The following is a 23633-nucleotide window of genomic DNA, read 5'->3' on the forward strand; positions in this document are numbered from 1 at the left end:
GAGCACACGATAGGCTGGCTATACATGGCAGCCAGTATTAATGGTGGAGGAAGAACCCGGGAAAACCCCGGAAAGAACCACCGACCCACGAGAAGCTGCTGGCAAGCTTTTTCACATACCCACATTGGTTACAATTAGTGCTTCCACTTCAGTACGAATGTAGTTCTAGTCTATTTTTAGAACATTTTTTCACCTCTCATTTTGGTGGTGATAGAAGAGTTATATTTATGCATTTTTGGTAGGGATTTAAAGGTAAATGTTTATTCTTGAGAATATGAGCTCAGGGTGTGGTTTTCCGCGTGTATTTCGGCGACAGTGCACAGTGAGTAATAAGGCCCTGGTGATGATCAGGAAGTAAAATCTGTGTTCTGTGTACATGCTGCTCTGTTGACAGTCCAGCCTTTACAAAAAATGCAGGTCAACCTTTGACAAGAACTTAACCGTGAAATCATCTTTGAAGGTATTTTAAATTAACATATGATTTGTATTGTCACACAGTGGAAAGGTCAGTATTGAGAAACAAATGTAGAGAACATATAGTAAAATTAATTGTGTTCTATGTCTTTACCTAAGCCAAGTTAGCCGTGCATTCGCAGCCTTAGATACGCATTTGATCTTCGATGCTAGTCACTGACAGGCAGTAACTAAACAGGCCAAACTATTTTCAAGGCTAACTCAAAGTAAACGTAAATCACATTTCAAATTTAACTTCTGTGTGATTTTATAAACGCTAGGCTTACGATAATTAGGCTCATGCCTTTTACCTTAAAAATTAGGTGATACGAAACTATCATGTGATACCTATTTAGGCAGTATATATTTTTTGTACACCAGTCTGTTTTTTATTCGGAATAATCGGATATTTTCCAGGGAATATTTATATGAATCACAACTCTATTTAATGACCTACAGCTTCAAGAGGTAGTTTCATCGAAAAAAAGAGGGAGTGCGAGTACAGCCACTAGATTCTAGCAGTATAAAGGGAGAAACTTGTGATAACACCCTCCTCTGCTCCCAATTAACATTAGGTAACTAACTCTTACTGTTGGAAATCAGACCCTTCAATGGCTACGTGCCAGTTATCCGATCTTATATATCATCTACGCATTTGTAGAGTCGTTCAGAACTTAACCACCGTAAAGTAAACATTCTAGACTTTTCCCCTATGTATCATTTAAGTAAACTACTTACTTTTTAATGGGAACTTTATTTGAAGTTTCCCTGTTGCTTCTTGTCTATTTGGACACTTGGTTGTTAGAATGATGCATTTCAGTTTGTGTTTCCAGCTACACTGATGTGCATATGCAGTAAAATTATGTTACAGGGCAACATAAATAGCAAATAGAGAATATAAGTTTATATGGAAAATCGCACAAAGAAACTTAATTTAGTATTCATATAGCTTATTTTTATCATTACTTTCGTTTTGTGAGTGATTGTATTGTCAAAAGCAAAAATAATCATGGTATTATAGTCTGACTATACATCCCTGTTTGTTTGTACCCCCGTACCGATTTTCAATAATGGAAACCTTTAATTTGATAAAGAGTGCAAGGAACTTAATCAATTCATTCACTGATTTACAGTTTCTAACCTGACTGTGAGTAGAGTGTCCCTAACACCGTCATCGTCTGCGAGTTTTACGCTTAACGGAAGTTTTCAGTATAAATGATGGACATATTTGAGAAATATTTCCAGTTCCTGGACAAGTCCATTTCCAGCAAAGGGGTATTTGCAAGATTACAGATGTACCTACATATGTTGTCTGCTTCCGATATTTACAATGTCAAATCTAGCAAAGGAAAAGAATGACAACAACAGAATTGCCTTTCATGTGGATTTAACAAGCGGTTTCATTTCTATGTTCATATGTGCAAAGGGATATAATTCCAAACACTCATCGTAATGGTAATTTACGGAATTATCTGGCAGTTACCAAAGAGGATTAACTACATCATTATGTTGTCTGATGGAAATAAACTAGCCCATAGTGTACGCCATATGGTGCCGTATTAGTATGGAAAGTCCAAGCATGAAAGGTGCAGGGGGTGCCAGTGTTAGTGCCATTCTGGTCACAGTCAGGTTAGAAATTATAAATCAAAAATTCAGTTGACTTAGTACTGTGCACTTTTTATCACATTAAACATTTTCATTATTGAAATGGGTAGTGGGTACAAACAAACGAGTATGTATAGTCAGACTATTTATAGAAAATTGTTTATGTTTAAGATGTTAAATTTAGAATATGAACTTAAGTGTGTGTACCCCGGCCGAGTCATACCAAAACTTCTAAAAATGGTATTTGCAGCTGCCTCGCTTGGCGCTCAACATTAAGAGATTAGTGTTAGGACTGTCTGGCCTGGTGTCAGGTCTTATGTCATGTGTTTAGGCTCGAAAAAAACAGTAACACAAGAAAGAGTGAAAACAACAAGCTTTAAAAAATACATTAATTTATTTCCCTGGAAAAATTCTGTAAAAATGAAAAAATATGAACTTATGGTTTTATGGAATCAAATCCAAAAATACTCCAAGAATGATCCACAAATAAATTTTTAAAAGTCCTAATAACAAAATGTTCTTCTGATTTCAAGTTCGAATACCAACGAAGAATCCAAGATGGAAGACAATGACAGATGCTGAAATCTGTAGTGTTGAAGTCTGCAGTTCCTTGTAGAAACAAGAATTATCACTCCGGTTTTGGAAATTTAAATAAATTTCTTATAAGAACTGTCTTTGATTAAGAAGCTGATATGAACACGTATTTTTCAGAAAAATAACAGAATTAATCCTTTTTAATCCAAGTAATTTGAAATAACCCCAAACCAAGTAATTTAAAAATAACTCCAAACAGCACAACATACAACTAACAGTTTAACAGCCCAGCTTCTACTGAAAATAACTCTCAGGAACAGAGATTATATGGTTTCCAAAAATGTAAACAAGGGGTCACGTGATCATCTTCTGGAAGTTTGTAGAAGCTAAGTACTTGTTAAAGATCATGTCTACCCATTGTGACCCTGACAAAAACCAATCATTTTACTCTAAGAAATAAAAAATAAAAAATTGTTGACATCTCAAACCTGAAGTCCCATCATGACGTTGACAACAACCAAACATTTTAAAATAAAATAGAATTTGTTTACGTGGATATCTACAAATTTTGAAAAAAAGGTCAGGATTTAGACCAACACCTGGTGTTTATAAACTAACAGTCAAGGTCACACTATTTTCTGAAAAAAGTATCATCTCTAGTGAATAAATTTACGTTACATTATCATGTAATAAAAAAAAAAATTAAAACTGACAAACAGTTCAATTGAAATAAATAATATAATAATAATGTGTTAGGGTGGGAAGTGATGCTACATGTCTGCAGCATGATGCCCCATCACTATAAACTGTCACAATGCAGACATCATTGTGATATAACTGAAATTTTGTTAAAGCTACATTAAAAATCCAAAACACACACAAACACACACAATATTTTAACCACATACCTCCTGACATAGCCTTGTTTTAAAGAACATGATTTTATAGAAAAAGAAAAGATAAATATAGAGAGATTAGTTTTTCATTTTACTAACATTATAAATGTCTCTAGCTTGTAGTCTATATAAACAGTAAATAGTTCTGTTTAGAGTCCAAGTTAAACTATCCTCTGGCAGAGATCTCAGGAACGCTTAATTACGCATATTTGGATGCCAATTTTTGATCTGGGACGCAGAAAATCACTGAGGTGGGAGTTCTTCGTACTCATGTAATAGGTGTGTGGCAAAATTCAAAGACTTGCCAGTCTTGCTTCAGCCACCTGCTTTGTGGGAAAATGTGTTGATCAGTTAGCTGTGTTGATATTTACAATGACAGAATTCAGTGACTGAAAGACCCCTTTATACATACATGTTGCCATTTTATAAGAGTACATAAAAAAGAACATGATGCAATAGCTGGGCATCAAGTTCAAAGGCTTTGACGGGCGGCCGCGTGGGAAAATGTACTGATATTTACAGTGATTGAATTCAGAGGCAGAAAGACCCAGATATGTATATGTGGTCATTTATAACAGTACATCAAATAAACAACTTTAGCTTTCTTTATTGCAGGGATGGTCCTGGCTTTTAAAAAGCTGTCGCCAAAAAAATCGCCAACCTCAATATTTTGTCGCCAATTTTCAAAAAGTGTCGACAGAACAAGTAGTGTACATTTTTCCAAGTGTTAATTTAGTCTGTTAATATAACAGGCAATGAAAATTACAAAAGATGGGTTAGTTAATTCTTTAATTACAGCAAGCATTAACAAAATGTTACAAAGTGTTACATGAAGATCCGTCGCAATTTTAGGGCTGCCCACTTGTTGAATGCAGTTTCAAAGTCTAATTTTTCACATCTGTCCATGCTGATTCTCATGAAATTCTCGAGAGATGAGATGCAGAGTTTATTTCTGATATCAGTTTTTATGAGGTTCATCTTACTGAATCCACGTTCACAGTCCACAGCACTAACAGGTGACATCAGCAGCCCCCACCCCCTTTATGGCTAGCTTCACAAAGCTTGTAGTGAATTTCTTCCTAAATCCCAAGAATGATCACTGAATGCTGTATAAATTTTCTCGACAAACAAAATAGGATCTCCATTCCCACGAATGAAACTTACACGAGTCAACACCTGGCAATATTGGACCTTATATATAAGCATAAATTCACACCCAATTTAGAGATTCTTTCACTCTTGTATTTTGAGAAATAAATATTATTAATTATGCAAAACTGGTTGTTGTTTTTTTTTGTGCTATTTCTTGTTTCGGAGTTTAAGTCTCAGCAGCCGTAACACGGATTGATGGCAAAAGGAAAAGATCAATGAGTAAAATGCTGCACTGGCGACATACATAATTGTGATTGAGATTTTTCCATTTGCTTTGTATTTATACACAGTAGTCGGTACTTCAAAGGTTATCAGTCTTCTATGAAGGTTCAGCAAAACTATTGTACTGGTATATGTAAAAAAAAAAAAAAAACACCAACAGAAGATTTAGCCATTCAATTAATTGTATCTGTTCTATTCGCATCTTCGGAAGTCGGTCAGTTGTAGGTATAGTTCGGTCGCATGATTGACTTATCACAGCATACAGTACTCAGCCCAGATGTCAGCATAAGCAGATTATGATGTAACAATGCACTGTAAAGATGGGGGTTGTCAATACGAACAAAGGATTGTTTGTGTAACAGATTGATTCCAATGCATTGCTTAGTCAAGTTTGTGGCTTCCTTTCGTTCTCCCTTTTAATTTATCCAGTCCAAATCTATGATTGTATGTACAAATTAAATAACCAAAAAGTCTGTCGCCAAAAAAATCGCCAGATGGGATATTTTTGTCGCCATTAAGGAAAAAAATCGCAATTTGCAACATTGGCGAAGCCCAGGACAATCCCTGGTTATTGTGTTCATTTCCAAATGTAGCGGAATAAGCAGTGCATGTGACCTCAGAATCAAGACATGCTGAGACTTAGACAAAATGCCATTTGTAAGTGGGTGACAAGTCGCCAAAAAATATAAATTTCGCCTTCTGTTAGGAAGGCGAGAACGACTTCGCCCAGTGATTATTTGAGGAACATTGACCATACCATATTTTTTTTAAAATGCCCCTTGCCTTAGCTCGGTTAGTTCTAGTGTTGTAGCAAAATTTAATCATCAATGCATCAGTAGCTAGGCCTGGTTTTTATATCAGTTACGTTGACAAATAAACTTTTGCCCATTCACAAGCATTATGTTTTGATAGCTGATTGACCATTAACCCATTTCTGAGTAAGGTAGAAACTATCAATTTCCTGCATGCTATCATTTGATGATAAAACGTATAAACTTGTGTTTTAAGATCAGAATCAGTGATCTGGATATATATTAACTGCCTCTTATACACTATTTCATCATAAAATTAGTTTGAAACTGTAAGTGAACAAGTAGGCCTAACGGGAAATAATGGCGGACTTTGCTAAGTCTGGGACGTACCAGTTTATTAGATTGTCTGTTTTCTTAAATCATCAGGCAAATATATTCAGAAAAAAATATACAAATCCTTGAAACCAAAGCCTAGGCATTATTTTATTAAAGATTTAACTTTAAAATGCAAATTATGTAGGTCAGAAACGTGGACAATGCTATGTTATGGAATTTGCGAGATGCGCTTTAAGGTCTAAGCTGTTTTCTGACTTGACATGTATTTGCAAAATACGAAAAAAAACCAGCAAATCTGATGTTATTTATTTGCCTGAAATTACTACAAGTGCGTATACAAATAAATAAACCATAAATTTGCAATCCTGTCAATGAACTGTTGTAATGAAGCTATATTATAGTGAGTGATTACATTACGAAAACCTCTCCATCTAAAAATAGATGCACTCACGTCTGTGTTGATTCTATAGGAAAGAAGGGACTGCAACTTTTGATGGTGGGACGCCAATTTTTACCAAAATGTGAGTCCTGGACTCATAGTTTTAAAATCCTAGCAAGACCTCTGCTCTGGGTTGTTTCTAAAATATATTATCATAGAGGCAATTAAAAGTAAGGTGGTTACTCTTGAGCAACCACAATTTCACGGATTACTTAATTGAACAAGAATACCTAGAGCAAAGCTGTGTTAAATCCTCTGAAGACAGCGGTGGGAGACCTCCATTAAGCTAATTTGCATAGGTGAAGTGGAACATGCCAATTTGTTGTTTAATGTTATAAGTTTTCAAATAGATTTGTGTTGAAGAATTAAAGTTATTACATCATTACCTTGAACAAGAATGTATATAGAATCTTTATTCAAGATTACTGGCAAGTTTATGATTAGCGATAAAGATCTGAATTACTGTCGCATAATCCATGGACAATCCAGGGTTTATGGTGTTTGTTCTGCCTATTAAATCTAACAAACTGTACAGATCTACATCTGCTGGCTCATGCAGTAGCTGATATGGATCGGTGCAGATCGTTGTTGGATTAGACTTACAAGCATATATCTTACATAGGAGTGGTGTAATTTATTGGTAACCATTGGTACTGATGGAGGTGGGGTTCAACAGAGCTGGGGACATGTGACAAAAAGTGTTGGGATTGCCATGGGGAAGTGTAGAAGTAGCAGTTTGAACATTATAATATATTGTACTGAAATTGTGCTTCTTTCTTTTACAGTTAACACAGGGCAGTACATTAAGAAAGAAATACCATAGACAGTTGACAGCTTTACAGAAATGGAGCAAAAGAAATATAGATCAACCAAATTATACAAATTTCCAGCTGACACAAATATGGTTTGTATATTCTTTCAGTCAATTAGTTATGAGTGTTTTGATTTATACCAATTTTTTAAGAATTAAAAATGAGTTAAATCTTTTATTCAGTTTTTGGGTACATTGTGTTGGTTTAAAACAACTCATATGAAGAAAAACTGAACACAAGATAATGTATTGGTGTAATTTATGCAGATGACAAAGCAAAGTTTTAAATGTGTCTAAAGCAATTAAGTTAAAGTATTTTGTACAAAGTGGTCATGTTTTTTTGCATTAAGCACAGTTAGAGTTTAGGAGTACCTGACAGTATGGCCCAATGAGAGTATGGATAGCTCTCTATCTGTTGTGTATCATCTCTCAATAAATAATTGCCTGTCCACTCTGTTGATTAAATTGTGAAGATGAGCTTATATCGTCAAGATCATGGATGGGCTCAGGACCGTTCATTTGATTATAGCATTTGCCTTGGATGCAGAAGGTCACTGGTTTTAACCATAGCCAAATATACCAAAGACTTATAGAAATGGTACTAGCAGCTGCCTCACTTGGTGCTCAGCATTAAGAGGTTAGTGTTAGAACTGGTTGGTCTGGTGTCAGGATAGTGTAACTGGGTGGGACGTGATCCTACATGTCTGCGGCATGATGCCCCAGTGCTAGACATCACTGTAAACTGCCACACTGCAGACATCGTATCATTATAACAGAGAAATTGTTAGAGCTACATTAAAATCCAAATCGCACACATCTATGCACACACACATGCATAAACACACACATGGTTTCTGTAAAGAGCAAGATCCACACTATTATTAACCCTTTACCTCATATAGCATAGTTACAAAGTGCAGCGCGCTATAAATAGAACCCCTGTTACCTAGTCGACCCCATACACATAGGCCTGCCTGTGAACTGTTAAGCAGTGTAGTGTATGTTATATTTAACAGCAATTTTAACCATTTTACATTTTTGGTACACATCTATTATATGCGGAAAAATTTAAGAGTAAAGTCCGATTGTTATAGCTGTGTATTTGTTTATCACGGAAGAATTTTTTATGTGCTTTAAAATCTTGAGAGAACTCGTTCACCATCATGTCAGTGAGGTCGTGTGGCCAACCATAGCTGCCATTTCTCATACTTGAAATTTACAAGTTTTTTGTCTCCGTCTACATCACTAAGTCATCTGAATTTGATAATTTATAAAAACTAATTGTTGCCTACATCAATATCAGAGCCTTTACCTAGGTTATTGAATCTTTCATAGTTGTGATTCTAATTGTGAAAACTTTGTAAGTACTGAATGAAATCCGTGACCGCCATTTTGGAGAGTGGAGATTACGACCCAGTTACTTTAAATAGCAGATATCGACCAGTGCATAAACAGTGACCATGTGATCTGATGTAATTGTCATTCACGGATATGAATGTAGTATCTAATAGGGGGTTTTCCCCGAAGGTGGTGCTACGAAAACCGGCTTTAAATGGCTGATGTTTACAGCTGACATCAAAAGGCGCTTCCATGCGAATGGAGTAGAGGCGTCAAAAGGTGCTTCCATGTGAATGGTATAGAGGTGTCAAAAGGCACTTCCATGCGAATGGTGTAGAGATGTCCAAAGATGCTTGCATGAGGTAAAGGGTTAATAAGGTTATCTTGCATCTAACTGGCAGATCTTTATTCCACAATGAAGAGAACATTTAATAGGATTTTGTCTCAGATTGGTAGATGAGCTAATAATCAATAGCTTTTTTCTTCAGATTCTGTAATAACTGTGATCAAGGTCAGAGATCTTGGAAACGCTTAATTACACGTATTTGGACGCCAATTTTTTATTTGGGATGCAGAAAATCACTGAGGCAGGAATCCTCCTTATGCATGTAATAGGTGTGTGGCAAAATTCAAAGATTTGCCGGTTCTGCTTCAGCCACCTGCTTTGTGGGAAAATGTGTTGATCAGTTAGCTGTGTTGATATTGACAATGACAGAATTCAGTGACCAAAGGACCCCTTGATGTACATACATGTTGCCATTATAAGAGTACATAAAAAAGAACATGATGCAATAGCTGGGCATCAGGTTCAAAGGCTTTGACTGGCGGCCATGTGGGAAAATGTTCTGATATTTACAGTGATTGAATTCAGAGGCAGAAAGACTCAGAGACGTACATGTGGTCATTTATAACAGTACATCAAATAATAATAATAATGAGGACTTTGTATAGCGCCTAATCTTTAGCGCTTTACTATATTAGACAACACCTATAAGATAAAAAACATATAATAATATTATTACAAAAACAAACACCATGAAATTAGAAAAACATTAAAAAAATAAAAAACATGCTGAGAATATTTCAGGTAGGAAACATTATTAGGTCTTTAAGTTTGTTCTTGCAGTCGAAATAAGTGAGTTTTGAGAGCCCTCTTGAATGTGATCACTGTGTCTTTGTGTCTAAGTTCAGTGGGCAATTCATTCCACGTTGCTGGGTCCTGGTATGCAAAAGAATGCTGTCCATATGACTTTGTTTTCATAGTGGGAATAATGAGTATACGATTGTCAGAAGAGGAGCGTAAGTATCTTGCTGGTGTGTACACATGGGTGAGGTCAGATAGGTATGTTGGACTAGAGTCCGACAGTGAAACGTAGCACAGAAAAGAAATTTTGTGTTTGATTCTGGATTGAATGGATAGCCAGTGTAGGGTACAGAGTAGCGGGGAGGTGTGCTCTGATCGTGGTACTCTAAGTATGATCCAAGCAGCTGTGTTTTGAACTTTAGCTTTCGTTATTGTGTTCATTTCCGAATTTAGCAGAATAAGCTATGCACGTGACCTCAGAATCAAGGCTTGTTGAGACTTAAACAAAATGCCATTTGGGAGTGGGTGACAAGTTGACTACAATTGTAAACTTTGCCTTCTTCTGTTAGGAAGACGAGAACGACTTCACCCTGTGATTATATAAGAGGTACATTGACTGACAATACCATATTTTGTTTAAATGCCCCTCGCCTTAGCTCGGTTAGTTTTAGTGTTATAGTGAAATGTATTCATCAAGGCATCAGTAGCTAGGCCTAGTTTTTATATTAATTATGTTGACAAACTCTTGTCCATTCACAAGCATTATGTGTTGATAGCTGATTGACCATTAACCCTTTTCCGAGTAAGGTAGCAACTATCAATTTCCTGCATGCTATCCTTTGATGATAAAACATACAAACTTGTGTTTTAAGATCAGAATTGGTGATCTGGATATATATTATCTGCCACTTATACACTATTATTTCGTCATAAAATTAGTTTGAAACTGTAAGTGAACCAGTAGGCTTAATGGGAAATAATGGCAGAGTTCGCTAAGTCTGGGATGTGCCAGTTTATTAGATTGTCTGTTTTCTTAAATCATCAGGCAGATATATTCAGAAGAAATATACAAATCATTGAAACCAAAGCCTAGGTATTATTTTATTAAAGATTTAACTTTAAAATGCAAATTATGTGGGTCAGAAATGTATGGGACAATGCTATGTTGTGGATTTGCAAGATGCGCTTTAAGGTCTAAGTTGTTTTCTGACTTGACACGCATTTGCTTAAATACATGAAAAACAAGAAATGAGATAATATTTATTTGCCTAAAATTAATACATTTATGTTTACAAATAAATAAACTGTAAATTTGCGATCCTGTCAATGGACTGTTGTAATGTAGCTATATTATAGTGAGTGATTACATTATGAAAACCTCTCCATCTAAAAATAGATGTACTCGCGTCTGTGTTGATTCTGTAGGAAAGAAGGGACTGCAACTTTTGATTGGTGGGACTCCAATTTTTAACAAAATGTGAGTCCTGGACTCCTAGTTTAAAAATCCTAGCGAGACCTCTGAAGGTGATCTTTATTACCTGTATATCTATATAGTAACTTTCTTGTCCAATTTTTAGAAAACTTGGTAAATAGGCTTGTCTTCAGGATTTTAGATGAGTTCGTTTTATGTACAAAATCCTATCCAAAGTAATGATAACTTTATCTTTGGAAAGAAATTCTATCAGACTGTCGTAAAATTGACAAAATATAATGTTTGGGATATACCAGGGCATGAAATTATCTACCATATATGCTCATATATAAGCCGAATAATTTAGGAAAAAATAAAGGCCTGGATGAAGGGGGTTTGGCTTATCCATGTGCCATTTTCTAAACTTGACAGATTTTAAGTCTTTTTGTTGACTTCTTTAAAGGCTGTAAATCTTGGGACATGAAAAAATAATTTTTTCTGTGTCCTAAGACATATGCATGAAAAAATCATTTTCAGTGAACTGACACTTATTAAATTGTTATCAAGTACTATGATTGATTTTGTTATTTTTTGGCATATGCATATTGTCTGATATCTCCAACACGAAATTAAATAAAGGTAAATACAGACTTCGTTAATTTGCAGGCTGGTTGAGTTTACACAAGAAAACCAGGCTGAACTATAATGTACAGTACTTACACAGTGCATAGAGTCACTTCAATCTTTATTTATTCCCAAACACATTAGATGCAGATTTTGCTTTATTCATTGTTTCGACCAAATCCCTTTCTTCCAGATAACATTTCAGCTAGTCCTTAATAGCTGTTCATTTACATTGAATCACGCACTCATGACTTACTAATTTTCATTGATGTAAGCAATCGTACAAACTGAGAGACAGTTTTCTGGCAAACATCAAGGGAGATATCAGTAATGGCTTCCAGTACTTTTAATTTACGTAAAGGTTTGTTATCTTCCTTTACCTGAGCCCTAGTTTACACTGCTTGGATGATCGGGAATCAGAAGTCTGACATTGTCGGGAGTCTAAATCCTTGTACATTGCCAATCGTAAATTCATAGATCGGGTTGGCTATGCACAACGCATCCATGGTTCCTGTCAAGAAAGGTGTTTCGAGAACTATCCTTGCAACAGGAACGTGGTCAGTTGTCTGGTCTAGTAGCATACAAGGCAGTTTAAACCCAAGCAATTGATCATCGAGGACTAGGTTCTGTTTCACGACTACAGTAGTGCACCCTGTGTTTCATAAAACAGTCACTTCCTGTCTGTTGACAGTGCCATTTGCTGTCGGTACCCGTGCCTCTGGGGAAAATACACATTCCGATCGATTGGATCCAATCGCGACCAATTTCTGCATGCACCACTGGTTCATACACTGCTTCCCGCTTAGCTTGCTGGGAAACATAGAGTTTCCCATCTACCGACCGTCTGCCTTCAAGGGCTACCGCAACTCTCTGGACTGGTCCCTTCCACTTAGGACAGTTGGGGGAGATATGACCCCACTCCTTGCAAGTGAAACATTGCTTGTCCTTGTGCCTTCCCTGGTTATCCCTACCAGGTTTTCCAGGTTCCCTGGGTTTCTGGTCCTTGACCCGATTCCCACCTTTGTTGTCTCGCGTGATGATGTTTTGCAAACCTCCCTGAGCTTCAGCGAATAAATCCACCTGTATGACCATGTCATATATATTCGTGAAGGACTGCAACCAATCTTCTTTTTTCAATTTTTGTACCATGGGATACTTTTCGAACCTGTTTAGATAACTATCCATGTTATCTTTATCGTCTTCAAATGGGGGCAGTTTTGGACCTCTCTGTTTAACATCATGTTGCCCCTCCTTTTTAGTTTGAAATAGCTCAGAATTTCTTTGATACTCCCTCTGCCTATTTCTATCTTCCATCTCCAAAGTTTCTAATCTTACTTGTTTTTCCCTTTTTAACTTCCAATCTTCTACTTCTTTAAGCAATTCTATCTTCTCCCTCTCTGCTTCCCTTTGCCATTCTATCCTTTCCTTTTCTGCTTGTTTTTCTAATTCTATCTTCTCCTTCTCAAAAGCCTGTTTCTTTGGCCTCCCTTTCTATCTCTAGTTTCTCCCTTTCTATTTACCTCTTCTTTAACCTTTGGTCCCTTTCCGTAACCTGTCCTTCACAAATGAAATTTCTAAGGGACTCCCCATCATAGCCAAACTGTTTCCCCAGTTCTACAAGTTCTTTCATTGACGACATTTCTAAAGTTCACTGTGACCAACTTAAAGTGCAGTATTATGCAAAATGCGTAATTATTACAACAAACCGTATTTTCTTTCTCGAACGACAACAAAAACATGAAACATACAAAATATAAAGTAATGTTATGTGTAAAAATAAAGTAATGTTATGTGTCTACCCAACCTCACGGTCTTGTCAAGAGCATCTGAAACACACAAGAAAGCATACAAATATAATGAAATGATATTAGTGTTCCGTTAAATCCAAAATGATCCCACTTCTGACACCATTTGTAACAAGATAACCAGGTGTGATTTTCAGATTCACAACAGAACACTTTTGACAATGATATAAATACAATGTTGAATTATGGATGACTTGAATGAGCAACTAATTATGAAAATGTGCGTATATATATATATAATCCAGATATTGGATTTAATTAACATAAGAACGCACAGACTTAATGATGAAAAATACAACAAAGACAAGGGATGAATGGTTCACAACGATTTGACAGTGAAACGATGGTATAGTTTACTCAGGTAGTAAAGGATGTAAAATTTTACTCGTGTAGTAAAATGCATTCACTCAGGTAGCAAAATTATGATGATAAATAAAGAGGGAAAAATATACAACTTATCTTTTCAGTCCCGAAAGATACACTGGGTTTTACGAACCCCAAAATTAGCCCATGGCTAACAGATTACATGTACGGAAATACACCCCGTCATCAGTACACTGTTTCAGCTCCACAGCTGCTACAGTTCAGCTTCACAACTGCTACAGACTTTGGACACTCTGAACACTTCGAAATACTCGGAACACTCTGAACATTAGACCCTCCGGACACCCCAGATATTAGACACTCCGGACATTCCGGACATTAGACACTCTGGTCACTCCAGACACAGACAGACACACTCTGGTCACAGACAGAGACACTCCAGTCACAGAGAGAGACACTCCGGTCACAGACAGCTGAAAATATATTTAATACCGTGTACTATACATGACATGGGCATTATGACGTAATGATGTTATACACGGTAAGTTATATAGATTACATTATCAGCACAATAATTACAAGATGACAGGTTCAAAATAAACCTAATCCTGCTCGATAAGAATCCTACTTTATTAAACAGTTCTTAAAAATAATGTAGCTTTACATTACTGATATAAATCCCTTGCTAAGTCGAAAATAAGAATATAAATATGTGCATTATACTGCATAAACCAAAACTACATAGCAAACATACAAAAATAAACGTGGTAACACAGTAGTTATAACTTGTAGACTAGAAATTAATAAACTTACATACCTCTACAGCTGAAGATGTGCAAGTCCTTGAAGCAGACTGCCCGCTGACAAGATTATTTCGTATTGTAAAGAAATGTACATACGGTGAGGTATTTATACACAGACAGTCTGTGCAATATAAGCATTCGGTTGGTCCCATCGAGAGCACTTCACACGTGTGGCATAGGATGAACCGAACTCACTATTTCAAAATACAACACAATATACATAAATCACCCTCGGGTATCATTGTACACAAAAAATGAAACCCAAGTCAATGTATTCAATAAATAAAAGAGTTTAATTACGTGACACATCTTGAACACTTAGTAAAGTCTTGCCAAAATTGCATCGAAAACTCAAGAGATCAAGCTCAATCAATGATACCAAATGAATTTCCAAGTCAATCTTGGCAAAGAGTTGCTTCAGACTTGTTTGAATTGAATGGTCAAACATATCTCTTGGTGATTGATTATATTTCACGATACATTGAAATAGCAAATTGTGAGGCACAAGTTCAAAATCAATTTTCAATCATCTCAAATCAGTCTTTGCACAACACTGTATACCAGAAGTATTAGTTTCAGATAATGGTCTGCAATAAACATCCGCAATGCTCAAAAGATTTGTGACAAATTATGGATTCAGGCATATTACAAGTAGTCTAAAATATCCACAGAGCAATGGTCCTGTCGAAAGAGCTGTTCAAACAATTAAACAATTAAAAGAAAGCTTACAAAAGCAAACGATTGTTACATAGCTCTTTTGACATATCGCGCAACACAATTACCAAATGGATACAGCCCTTCCAAGTTATTGATGGGAAGAAAATTACAAACTACTTTGCCAATGGCACCAAACAACTTAGAGCCAAAATGACCAGATTTAATGAAACTGAAGAAATCTGAAAACTATCAAAAGCAAACTTAAAAGAGAAATTATTATAGTTGACATCACACCCAAAATATGAAAAAACTTCAGGTAGGGAATAAGGTATGGATTAAAGATCATTTTTCTTCAGGTATCGTTGAATCTGAGGCATCTACACCTTGCTCATACATGGTAGTAACTGGTGAGGGAGAGATATGGAGTAATAGGAGAAATTTAATTCCCATGCCTGCTACATTATCTGAGCCTCTCAGAGTGACTGTTTCAAACCCTGAGACTTTAACTGACTCAGATGAAAGCAAAGCAGTGCCAACCAGTCAAAATGGTTATTTCACAAGTTCGGGAAGATTGTCAAAACCACCTGAGAGACTGAACTTGTAAAAATGAAGCTGATGTAGCTTGTTTAGAAATGCAGTCATCAGATCATGTTTCATTTTAATGTTAACTTTCTAAGGAGGGGAGATGTAGTGTAAGCTTTAATCTAAGCAGCTTTGAAATTTCACTTGACAGTAAAAGTAATCAGATATTCCACACTGGATTAAAACTGATACACACCAACAGCTGGTTTATGCTATACATTCACTAGGGTTTATATTCCATGGGAAAAATACTTTCAGTGCAGTCTTTACTCCTCTTCCTAGCTGTATTGATGTCTTATATTTAATAAATAGTATAGAACACCTTCTTCAGTTATTCTTCAATAACAAATAACATTACATTGATTGAGTCGACATATGTGACCTTTTCCTGTTGGTTAATACTAGGGTTTCTTAAAATATAATTTTACCACTTTTTCTTGACTGTAACAATTAAATTTTCACTGATGGATTTTCCCATAACGTACCCCAGTTTTTATATTAGTATCCACACTTTCTTGATGATGAGGGTCTATGATTTTTTGTGTCAATTCTTACAGAGTCCTGGGCCCTCTTGATGATTACAGCAGATTCTGTTAGTGTATACTATACCAATTTTTTTGTTCATATTTAACATTGGCTTTTAGTGCCCTTCAGTTAAACCTCATTTTCATTGTAGTAGTTTGGACCCAATTTAAAAGTCTCACATAAGGAGATAAAGTTCTCTTTTCCAATGTTATTTAGCTTAAAGGCTAATAGAACAAGTTTATTAACTTATGTATGGTCTATTGTCCACTGTCCATCAATTAGCAAAGTTTTTTTTCTTGAATGATTGTCATCATGCTTTATACAAGCATTAATCCCATTGTCTAGTTGGCCCAAAATGAAAATGGTGTTGCTTGCATATCCAATAAGGCTGCCATAGTGGCCATTAAAAAATGTTTCAGTTGCTATTTCTCATGAATGGATGATCATATGAACATGGGTTTTTTTCACTAAAAGACTTCTTATGATGTCTAGGTGGTCTAAAATGAAAATGATGCCAATCTGCTGTCCACTTTGGCTGCCGCAGCGATCATCTTCAAAATTGTATTATTGCTTCTCCTTCTGAATGAATGGTAATATCAACATGGGGTTTTCATTTGTCTAGTTGATCCTAAATGGAAATGGTTTCTATTTGATATCCAATATAGCCACCACAGCAGCCATCTTAAAACTCTTACAATTGGTACCCTTTTTGAAACTAGGCAATTTCTTATGATGTCTAGTTGGTCAAAATGAAAATGCTACCAGTCTTATATCCTACGTGGCCATCATGAAAATTTTGCTACTCCTTCAGATCATTTCAACTTGGGGTTGTTATTATAAAGTCTAGTTGAACCTGCACGAAAATGTTGCTAATCGGTCATCCAGTATGGCTGTCTTGGGGGAGCCTTCCTACAAATCTTGCCTTCATCAATATAAATATATATATATATATATATATATATATATATATATATATATATATATATATATATATATATATATATATAGAGGGCTTAAATTTAACACAAATTTCTTTGTAGCCAGAGGGACTAGTATATTGAGAAATTTACTAGTCCTGCCAAATCTTTACTAGTCCTGTTCACAAAACAATGTCACATAGCTTTCATGTACGTTTACTGATTCAGTTTTAAAGTTTGAACAACCAGCAACAAAACTGGATGTTTTCCTTGTTTTTGTGAATTGCTTACACCAGTTACACCACATAATGTTCCTTTCCTTGTCATAATTCAGCCATTCCCTGTCTTTTGTCCATTTCTTCTAAGAATTTTCCATTACGCTTTTCTCTATCATAAGAATTATTCCTCATCATTCTCATTCAACATTTGCTTTTTTTTTTTGGTGGCTGAACACCTTTTATCAAATGCCACATTTTGCCTGTCTTATGAGGAGGGAATTGTGCCTTGTTTTGAAATACGAGATGTTATAGTATAGCTGACATGAATTATTTAAAGCAAGAAAAGGAACGGCACGGTGTCCTTTATATAATAAAGTCAAACACGTTTCAAAACATGTGTCTTTGCCCCCTCAAACAATTAAATGGCCTCTCCCTAACAAAGACTTAACTTCAGCGGATGTTCTGCATGATCAAAGCTATTGTAAACACTGTTATAAAATATTAGCATCAGAAGATAGTGTAGTTTCAGCTTGGAAAAGTGTTCCCATCAAATGAAGCCATCTGACACTCGGCACATTTTATTTAACAGCTCCAATTATGGTATCATAAGTCGTAAGTTTGGTAATTGTTCCTAATTAATTGAACCTCAATGTATTGTTGAAATTAATAATAAGGCGGAAAAGTTTCAAATCTTAGATGCCAATGCTCAGAGATTTTAATTCCCAACAAAATGTACGGCATTCTGCTTGGATATCTCCATGTGTATTCAATTATTTGTTCACTTTTGTAAGAGAAAAATATTAAAACTATTCTTATCATCATGGAAAAAGTAGTTGTATGGAAAGGATGTGTCAATAACGTAATTGTAATAAATTGATCTAATTCTTATATTTATTTCGATGGAAATGTAAATATGTAGTTTCCTGTTTGTGACTGTTGGAGTGTTTGGGTAGCGAGCAAAAAAAAAGAACCTTAAACAAAATAAACGTGCAAACTAATTTCTTTGAATAGCTTTTGCTGTGTTCTTTTATGTGGTATACCGCTTTGTAGTTTGTTACTGTGGTCGTGTGAATAAAATGTGATACCATGTCATTTTGTCATTTAATTCGTTATCAGATTAATTAGGATCAATTACCAAACTTACGTTGTTAATGATGGGACCATAATTTGTGCTGTTAAGTGAAATGCACAAAATCGGATGGATTCTTGTTATAGAAATGCACCTTTCCGAGGCAGAAATTGACTTCATCTTCTCATGCTAATATTTTATGACTGTGTTTACAATGGCCACTGCTTTGATTCTACAGAACATCTGCTAAGTCAAGTCTTTATTAGGGAATGGTGTAAACAAACGCTGACTATTGATAACTGAAACTTACTAGCCCATTGGACTATCAACATTATGAAAGTTAATAGTCAGACAGGAAATCTGCTAGCCTGGGGCTAGCGGACTACCACTAATTTCGAGCCCTCTGTGTGTGTGTGTGTGTATATATATATATATATATATATATATATATACATGTATATATATATATATATATATATATATATATATATATATATATATATATATATATATATATATATATATATATATATTGGGCCTGGAATTTGCTTTCAAGCCAGGATGTATGTTGTTGTTTTGTTTACCTTAAGATAATTTGTTTTTCAGTGGATATAATTATATAATAGGGTTTTGTTTGCAAGAAATCAGAGTACAAAATTAATATTGTTTTAAAGTTACTTGCCCACGGCCTAGTATTCGTTCACTTTTAGCAACTATAGTTTATATTACTACTGATATTGAAGAAAACTATGGTCTAACTAAAAATATTAATAAAACATTGATAATATGGCCTTTATGGTCATCAAGGGAGGCCACTGAGATTTAGATAAGTGTGTTGGCTCTTTGTCCATTATCTCCCATGTTCTGCTGGTGGTAATATTTGAAACAATAGTTGAGATTGTATTTAAAAAGTAAATCACTGCAGTTATCGCTAAGATGATATTTTAGATGTTAATATATATTTTTAAGAACTTGTAAAGAAAATAAAATTAAAGTAATATATAAATTGTATAGACCAGTCTGTTTATGGTAGTTAAATGGACTTAAAACTTATATTCTTCCATAAGATAATATGTAAATTTGTATCACAGTATCAGAATCTATTTGTGGTTTCAATAGAACAAGCTAACCCATCATTGGGATTAGTTAATTGCAAAGCAAAAGATGCTTGCACACCAGGCTGCATGCAGTAATGCAGATGGATCTTAAAGTTCAACTTGGTTGAGGATATACGGCTGCACTTTGGTGTTTAATCCAAGAAGAATGATATGTGCAATCAGTTAAACAAGAGATTCAAGTTTGAAAAACAATTAAGACAATGAGGTAAAATCATATGATGCATGTGGAAAATGATACAGTATTTACAAAGATGCTAATTTTGCAGCTTAAGAATGCAGAGGTGCACACAGTGGGGCAAAGGGCAGGGCACTTCTCATTTGTTTCTAGCAGCAACACTTTTTTTGAATGTTTCTAATAGGGAAGAGTTTGACCAGACAGATATTGTTTGTTAGATCTGTAAATTCACAATTTTAAAGAAAGTGTTAACTTCATAACCCTACAAAATACATCTGTAGATATATATGTTATTTATTGGTTTGTTATGTAATTTGAATACAGTATTGTAATGCAAATCATAAATGAAGATACACGTATTAGGAAATAGCATTTGAGATACATGTTGAGGGAAATAAAAGTCTTGAAAGTCCTAGTGACAAACAGCTTTGAAATTCCAGTTGCCTGGTGCATTTTTCTGTTTGTCTGGAAAATTATTTCATCTGTCCCCAAGATTGCTCAAATTAAAATTATTTAAGACCTTTTTTAACACACACATAGACATACATACAAATACATACACACACAGAGAGCACTGTAACTCACTATCAGTCCTGCTAATGGGAATTTGTCCCTGATGACAAATTTATATATGTTTTATATTTTTCTTCTTACAGTTAGGTTACCTTATCATTAATCGAATGCAATCTTTAATCCCATTTTTAAACTGTCAGGAACTTTAAGCGATCCATGTGGAAGTTTTGTTTAGCCATCACCTAACATATTATGCTATAACAGTTATGATTGGTTTGCCTTTAAAAACTTGCCATCTCCCAGTGGCTGAAGATAGCAAACAGGAGAAGCCATCACATGCATATTGGTGAGTGCCCATTTCGTCAATGGACCAATCAGGAAGGTTAATACTGAATCATAGATATTAAGTGTGTCAGGCCAGAGAAGAACAAGACTGCTACCATAAGATATGATGTTGTGTTGATAAAAAATGAAAATTCATGAGTCTTGTTTTTTTAAGGGTTCACCCTGATGGACTGATAGTATGGATTGATTACCTAATTGGATAATGTGTAGCCAATACATAAGGATGAGAGTACTGTATCTCTTATGGATAGAAGTCAGTCAGCATTCAGATACAGAATTATATAGGGATAATTCAGGTACCCTTCTGTAGATACCCAGATAGACTGCTTAGTGATCATGTTTATAACTGGAATATACATAAATTCCATGACAAATTTTAACATTTTTATGATACTTTTGATTGTTCGACTTGGCTTTTGCCATGGGAAAAATGGTTGTCAGGCATTAATGTTTATTTGTCTCATTCTCCTGGGTGGTGGATTTTTTCTAGCTCTAATGTAAATAGACTTTCAAGTTTTAAATGATAATACATATATTTTGGTACCAGTCAGGGTCTATTTGAGAAGTGAAAACTGGTAGTGGTGGTGAAGGGGGCAGGAATTCCCCTTCCACATAAAAGAAAGAGTTTACCTAAGATGCAGTTATAGGGCTTAAACAATCTTATGTGTGATTTCTACATATTTGATTCATTTTTTGGTGAATTTTTTAAGTAAATAATGTGAATGCCAGGGTTGTGCATCCTAGAATAAACCTTGGAACAAAAACTTCTTACAATTTCAGTAAAATAGGCCAGATTTGCAACATTTAAGTTTTTGCAAATGAAAAATGGACTGAATTGTTATTCCTTGGATTCTGTTAGTTTAAAAAAATGTATTTTCATGATATCAACACATTTTTGAAATTGGCATAATAAATTTTATGCTTCACAGCTTTATTTTATCACTTTTTCCATGTTATAAATGATTTATAAAGTTGGTAATAAACAAGTTACTGTCTGTTAATATTCCCAGTGCTACACAGACATTTGCTTTTCTTTGCAGTTACAAAGTTATTGTTATCAGGCTGATGTAGGAATGCTGAAACTTTGCTGAGAAGCTGCCTTACCTGAGATTACAATGGATCAATCTGATTCTGAGAGTAAGAAAAATTCTGGTGAAAACCCATTTATTGAAGTTAAAGGTGAAGAAAACTCAGGTTTAAAGGGTTTTGATGCAAGTAAGTTTCTTGAACGTTCACAATCAGAAGCGACTTTAACAGTGCACAATATTTGCAGTTCGGAAATTGGCACCTCCACTTCAATGGAGAATGTAAGTAAAGAAAAGGATGTGTTAAATGACACTAAAATCTCAGAGACTTCGAAAGTTTACTTTGACCTCTCTAACTTGGATGAGGCTGAATCGGAAATTACTTCCCCAGTAGTGTCAAAGGATGTAAAAGTTAAGTTCAGGCTTGATCAGAGTCTTGACACAATTCCACAGAAGGAAGAATCAGATGTAACTCAGCAGAGTTACTCGTCAGCTTTATCATTACCATCAGTTTGTTCAAGGTCTGTTGTAACTAGTACTTTAAATGAACAGACAGAAGTGCAAGAAGAGAAAACTGTTGCTGCATTTGCAACCACAGAAGAAGTTCCTGTGTGCACATTTTACACCAAGTATCCATTATTAGTACAGCAAACTCATTGCCAGGATAGCCACCAAGCATGGGTGTTAAAAACTGACAACATCAAACTTCGGTATCAGAACTACTGCTACAATTTAGAACGTAGCATAACTGTCCTTAAGAGGGTCAGTGTAGATGAAGAGGCAGCCCATTTAAGAGATATATTAGGGATTTTAAAGGATGCTTGGAGTTTTCCAGTATATGGTAGGGATCTTGCTTACTGTCTCTGTGATATTATAAGAAATGAAGGAATTTTGGATATGATCGTGAAAAACTGTGACACAGAATGTAAAGAGACGCTAATGGCATCAATATCACTCCTTGAACAGGTTATGTCAACAAAAAACAGAGAGACCATTGCAGAAGATGGGTTGGAGAAGGTTGTTAAGATGACTTACAAAAATATTGGAAACTGTGAACTGGCACAAGAGACAACTGGAATTTTAGAGAATTTGTTTAAAGTATCAAATGAAGTTTCGGGAAAAGTGATAGAATATGGTGGCCTTAATGTGATATTGTATTGGTGTCGAAGCAGTAATACAAAAATTCTTCGACGTTGCGCTAAAGCATTTGCAAATCTAGCTCTCTTTGGGGGTCCGGAAAACCAGGAAATTATGGCAGCTCGAAAGGTACCAGAGTGGCTTTTCCCATTAGCCTTCATGGAGGACAATTTAATCCGTTATTATGCATGTCTTGCAATAGCTAGCCTCGTCTCAAATAAGGAAATAGAAGCAAGTGTGATTAAATCAGGAACACTAGAGCTTGTATTCCCATTTATTACCTCAATCAAGCCCGCAGAATTTGCCAAGAGCGACTACTTCCACAGGCAGGGCCGTGATGAAAACTGGCTTCAGAAGCTGAAGCCATTGTTATGTAGTAGACGGAAAGAGTCGCAAGCGCTGGCAGCATTTCATTTTGCAATGGAAGCAGGAATAAAGGCGAAACAAGGAAAACAGGAGGTATGGATAAGAGCAAAGCATGGAAGTGAGGTAATCTTTTTATAGTTGTCACAGTTATGAATAATTTAAATGTAATTGTTGGCATATGCTGTTATGTGATGTAATGGAGTTGAATTGAAATGTAATACTTCACATTTTGCTGTCTAATGTAAGTACATGCATGTGTTAAGATTTTATTATAAAAAGGACCACACAGATTTACTCGATAAAGAGTTGTTTCCAGTGTTAGATACAAAACATATCTGTTTCAAATTTATGCACCTTAGAGAGTTTTCAGAATATACATGTCTGTACTGTTCAAAAG

General features: G+C 35.4%; 1 protein-coding gene across 5 annotated transcripts in view; it reads left to right on the forward strand.

Moving 5' to 3' along the window:
- Positions 1 to 881: 881 nt before the first annotated feature.
- LOC149775888 (NAD(+) hydrolase SARM1-like) overlaps positions 882 to 23633 on the forward strand; it is a 100965-nt gene continuing 78213 nt past the window's right edge. For 3 of the 5 annotated variants that reach the window (XM_089944031.1, XM_089944028.1, XM_089944030.1), the window contains exons 1-3: positions 882 to 1028; positions 7175 to 7293; positions 21749 to 23359. In XM_089944031.1, the coding sequence (XP_089800157.1) occupies positions 21824 to 23359 (1536 nt within the window). In that variant the 5' untranslated portion in view covers positions 882 to 1028; positions 7175 to 7293; positions 21749 to 21823. The remainder of the gene's footprint in view (positions 1029 to 7174; positions 7294 to 21748; positions 23360 to 23633) is intronic. The other 2 variants (XM_089944032.1, XM_089944029.1) reach the window with 1 other exon arrangement.

This window comes from Sinohyriopsis cumingii, chromosome 19, assembly GCF_028554795.1.
Source record: "Sinohyriopsis cumingii isolate HCF-2022 chromosome 19, ASM2855479v2, whole genome shotgun sequence".
In the NCBI taxonomy this organism is placed as follows: domain Eukaryota; kingdom Metazoa; phylum Mollusca; class Bivalvia; order Unionida; family Unionidae; genus Sinohyriopsis; species Sinohyriopsis cumingii.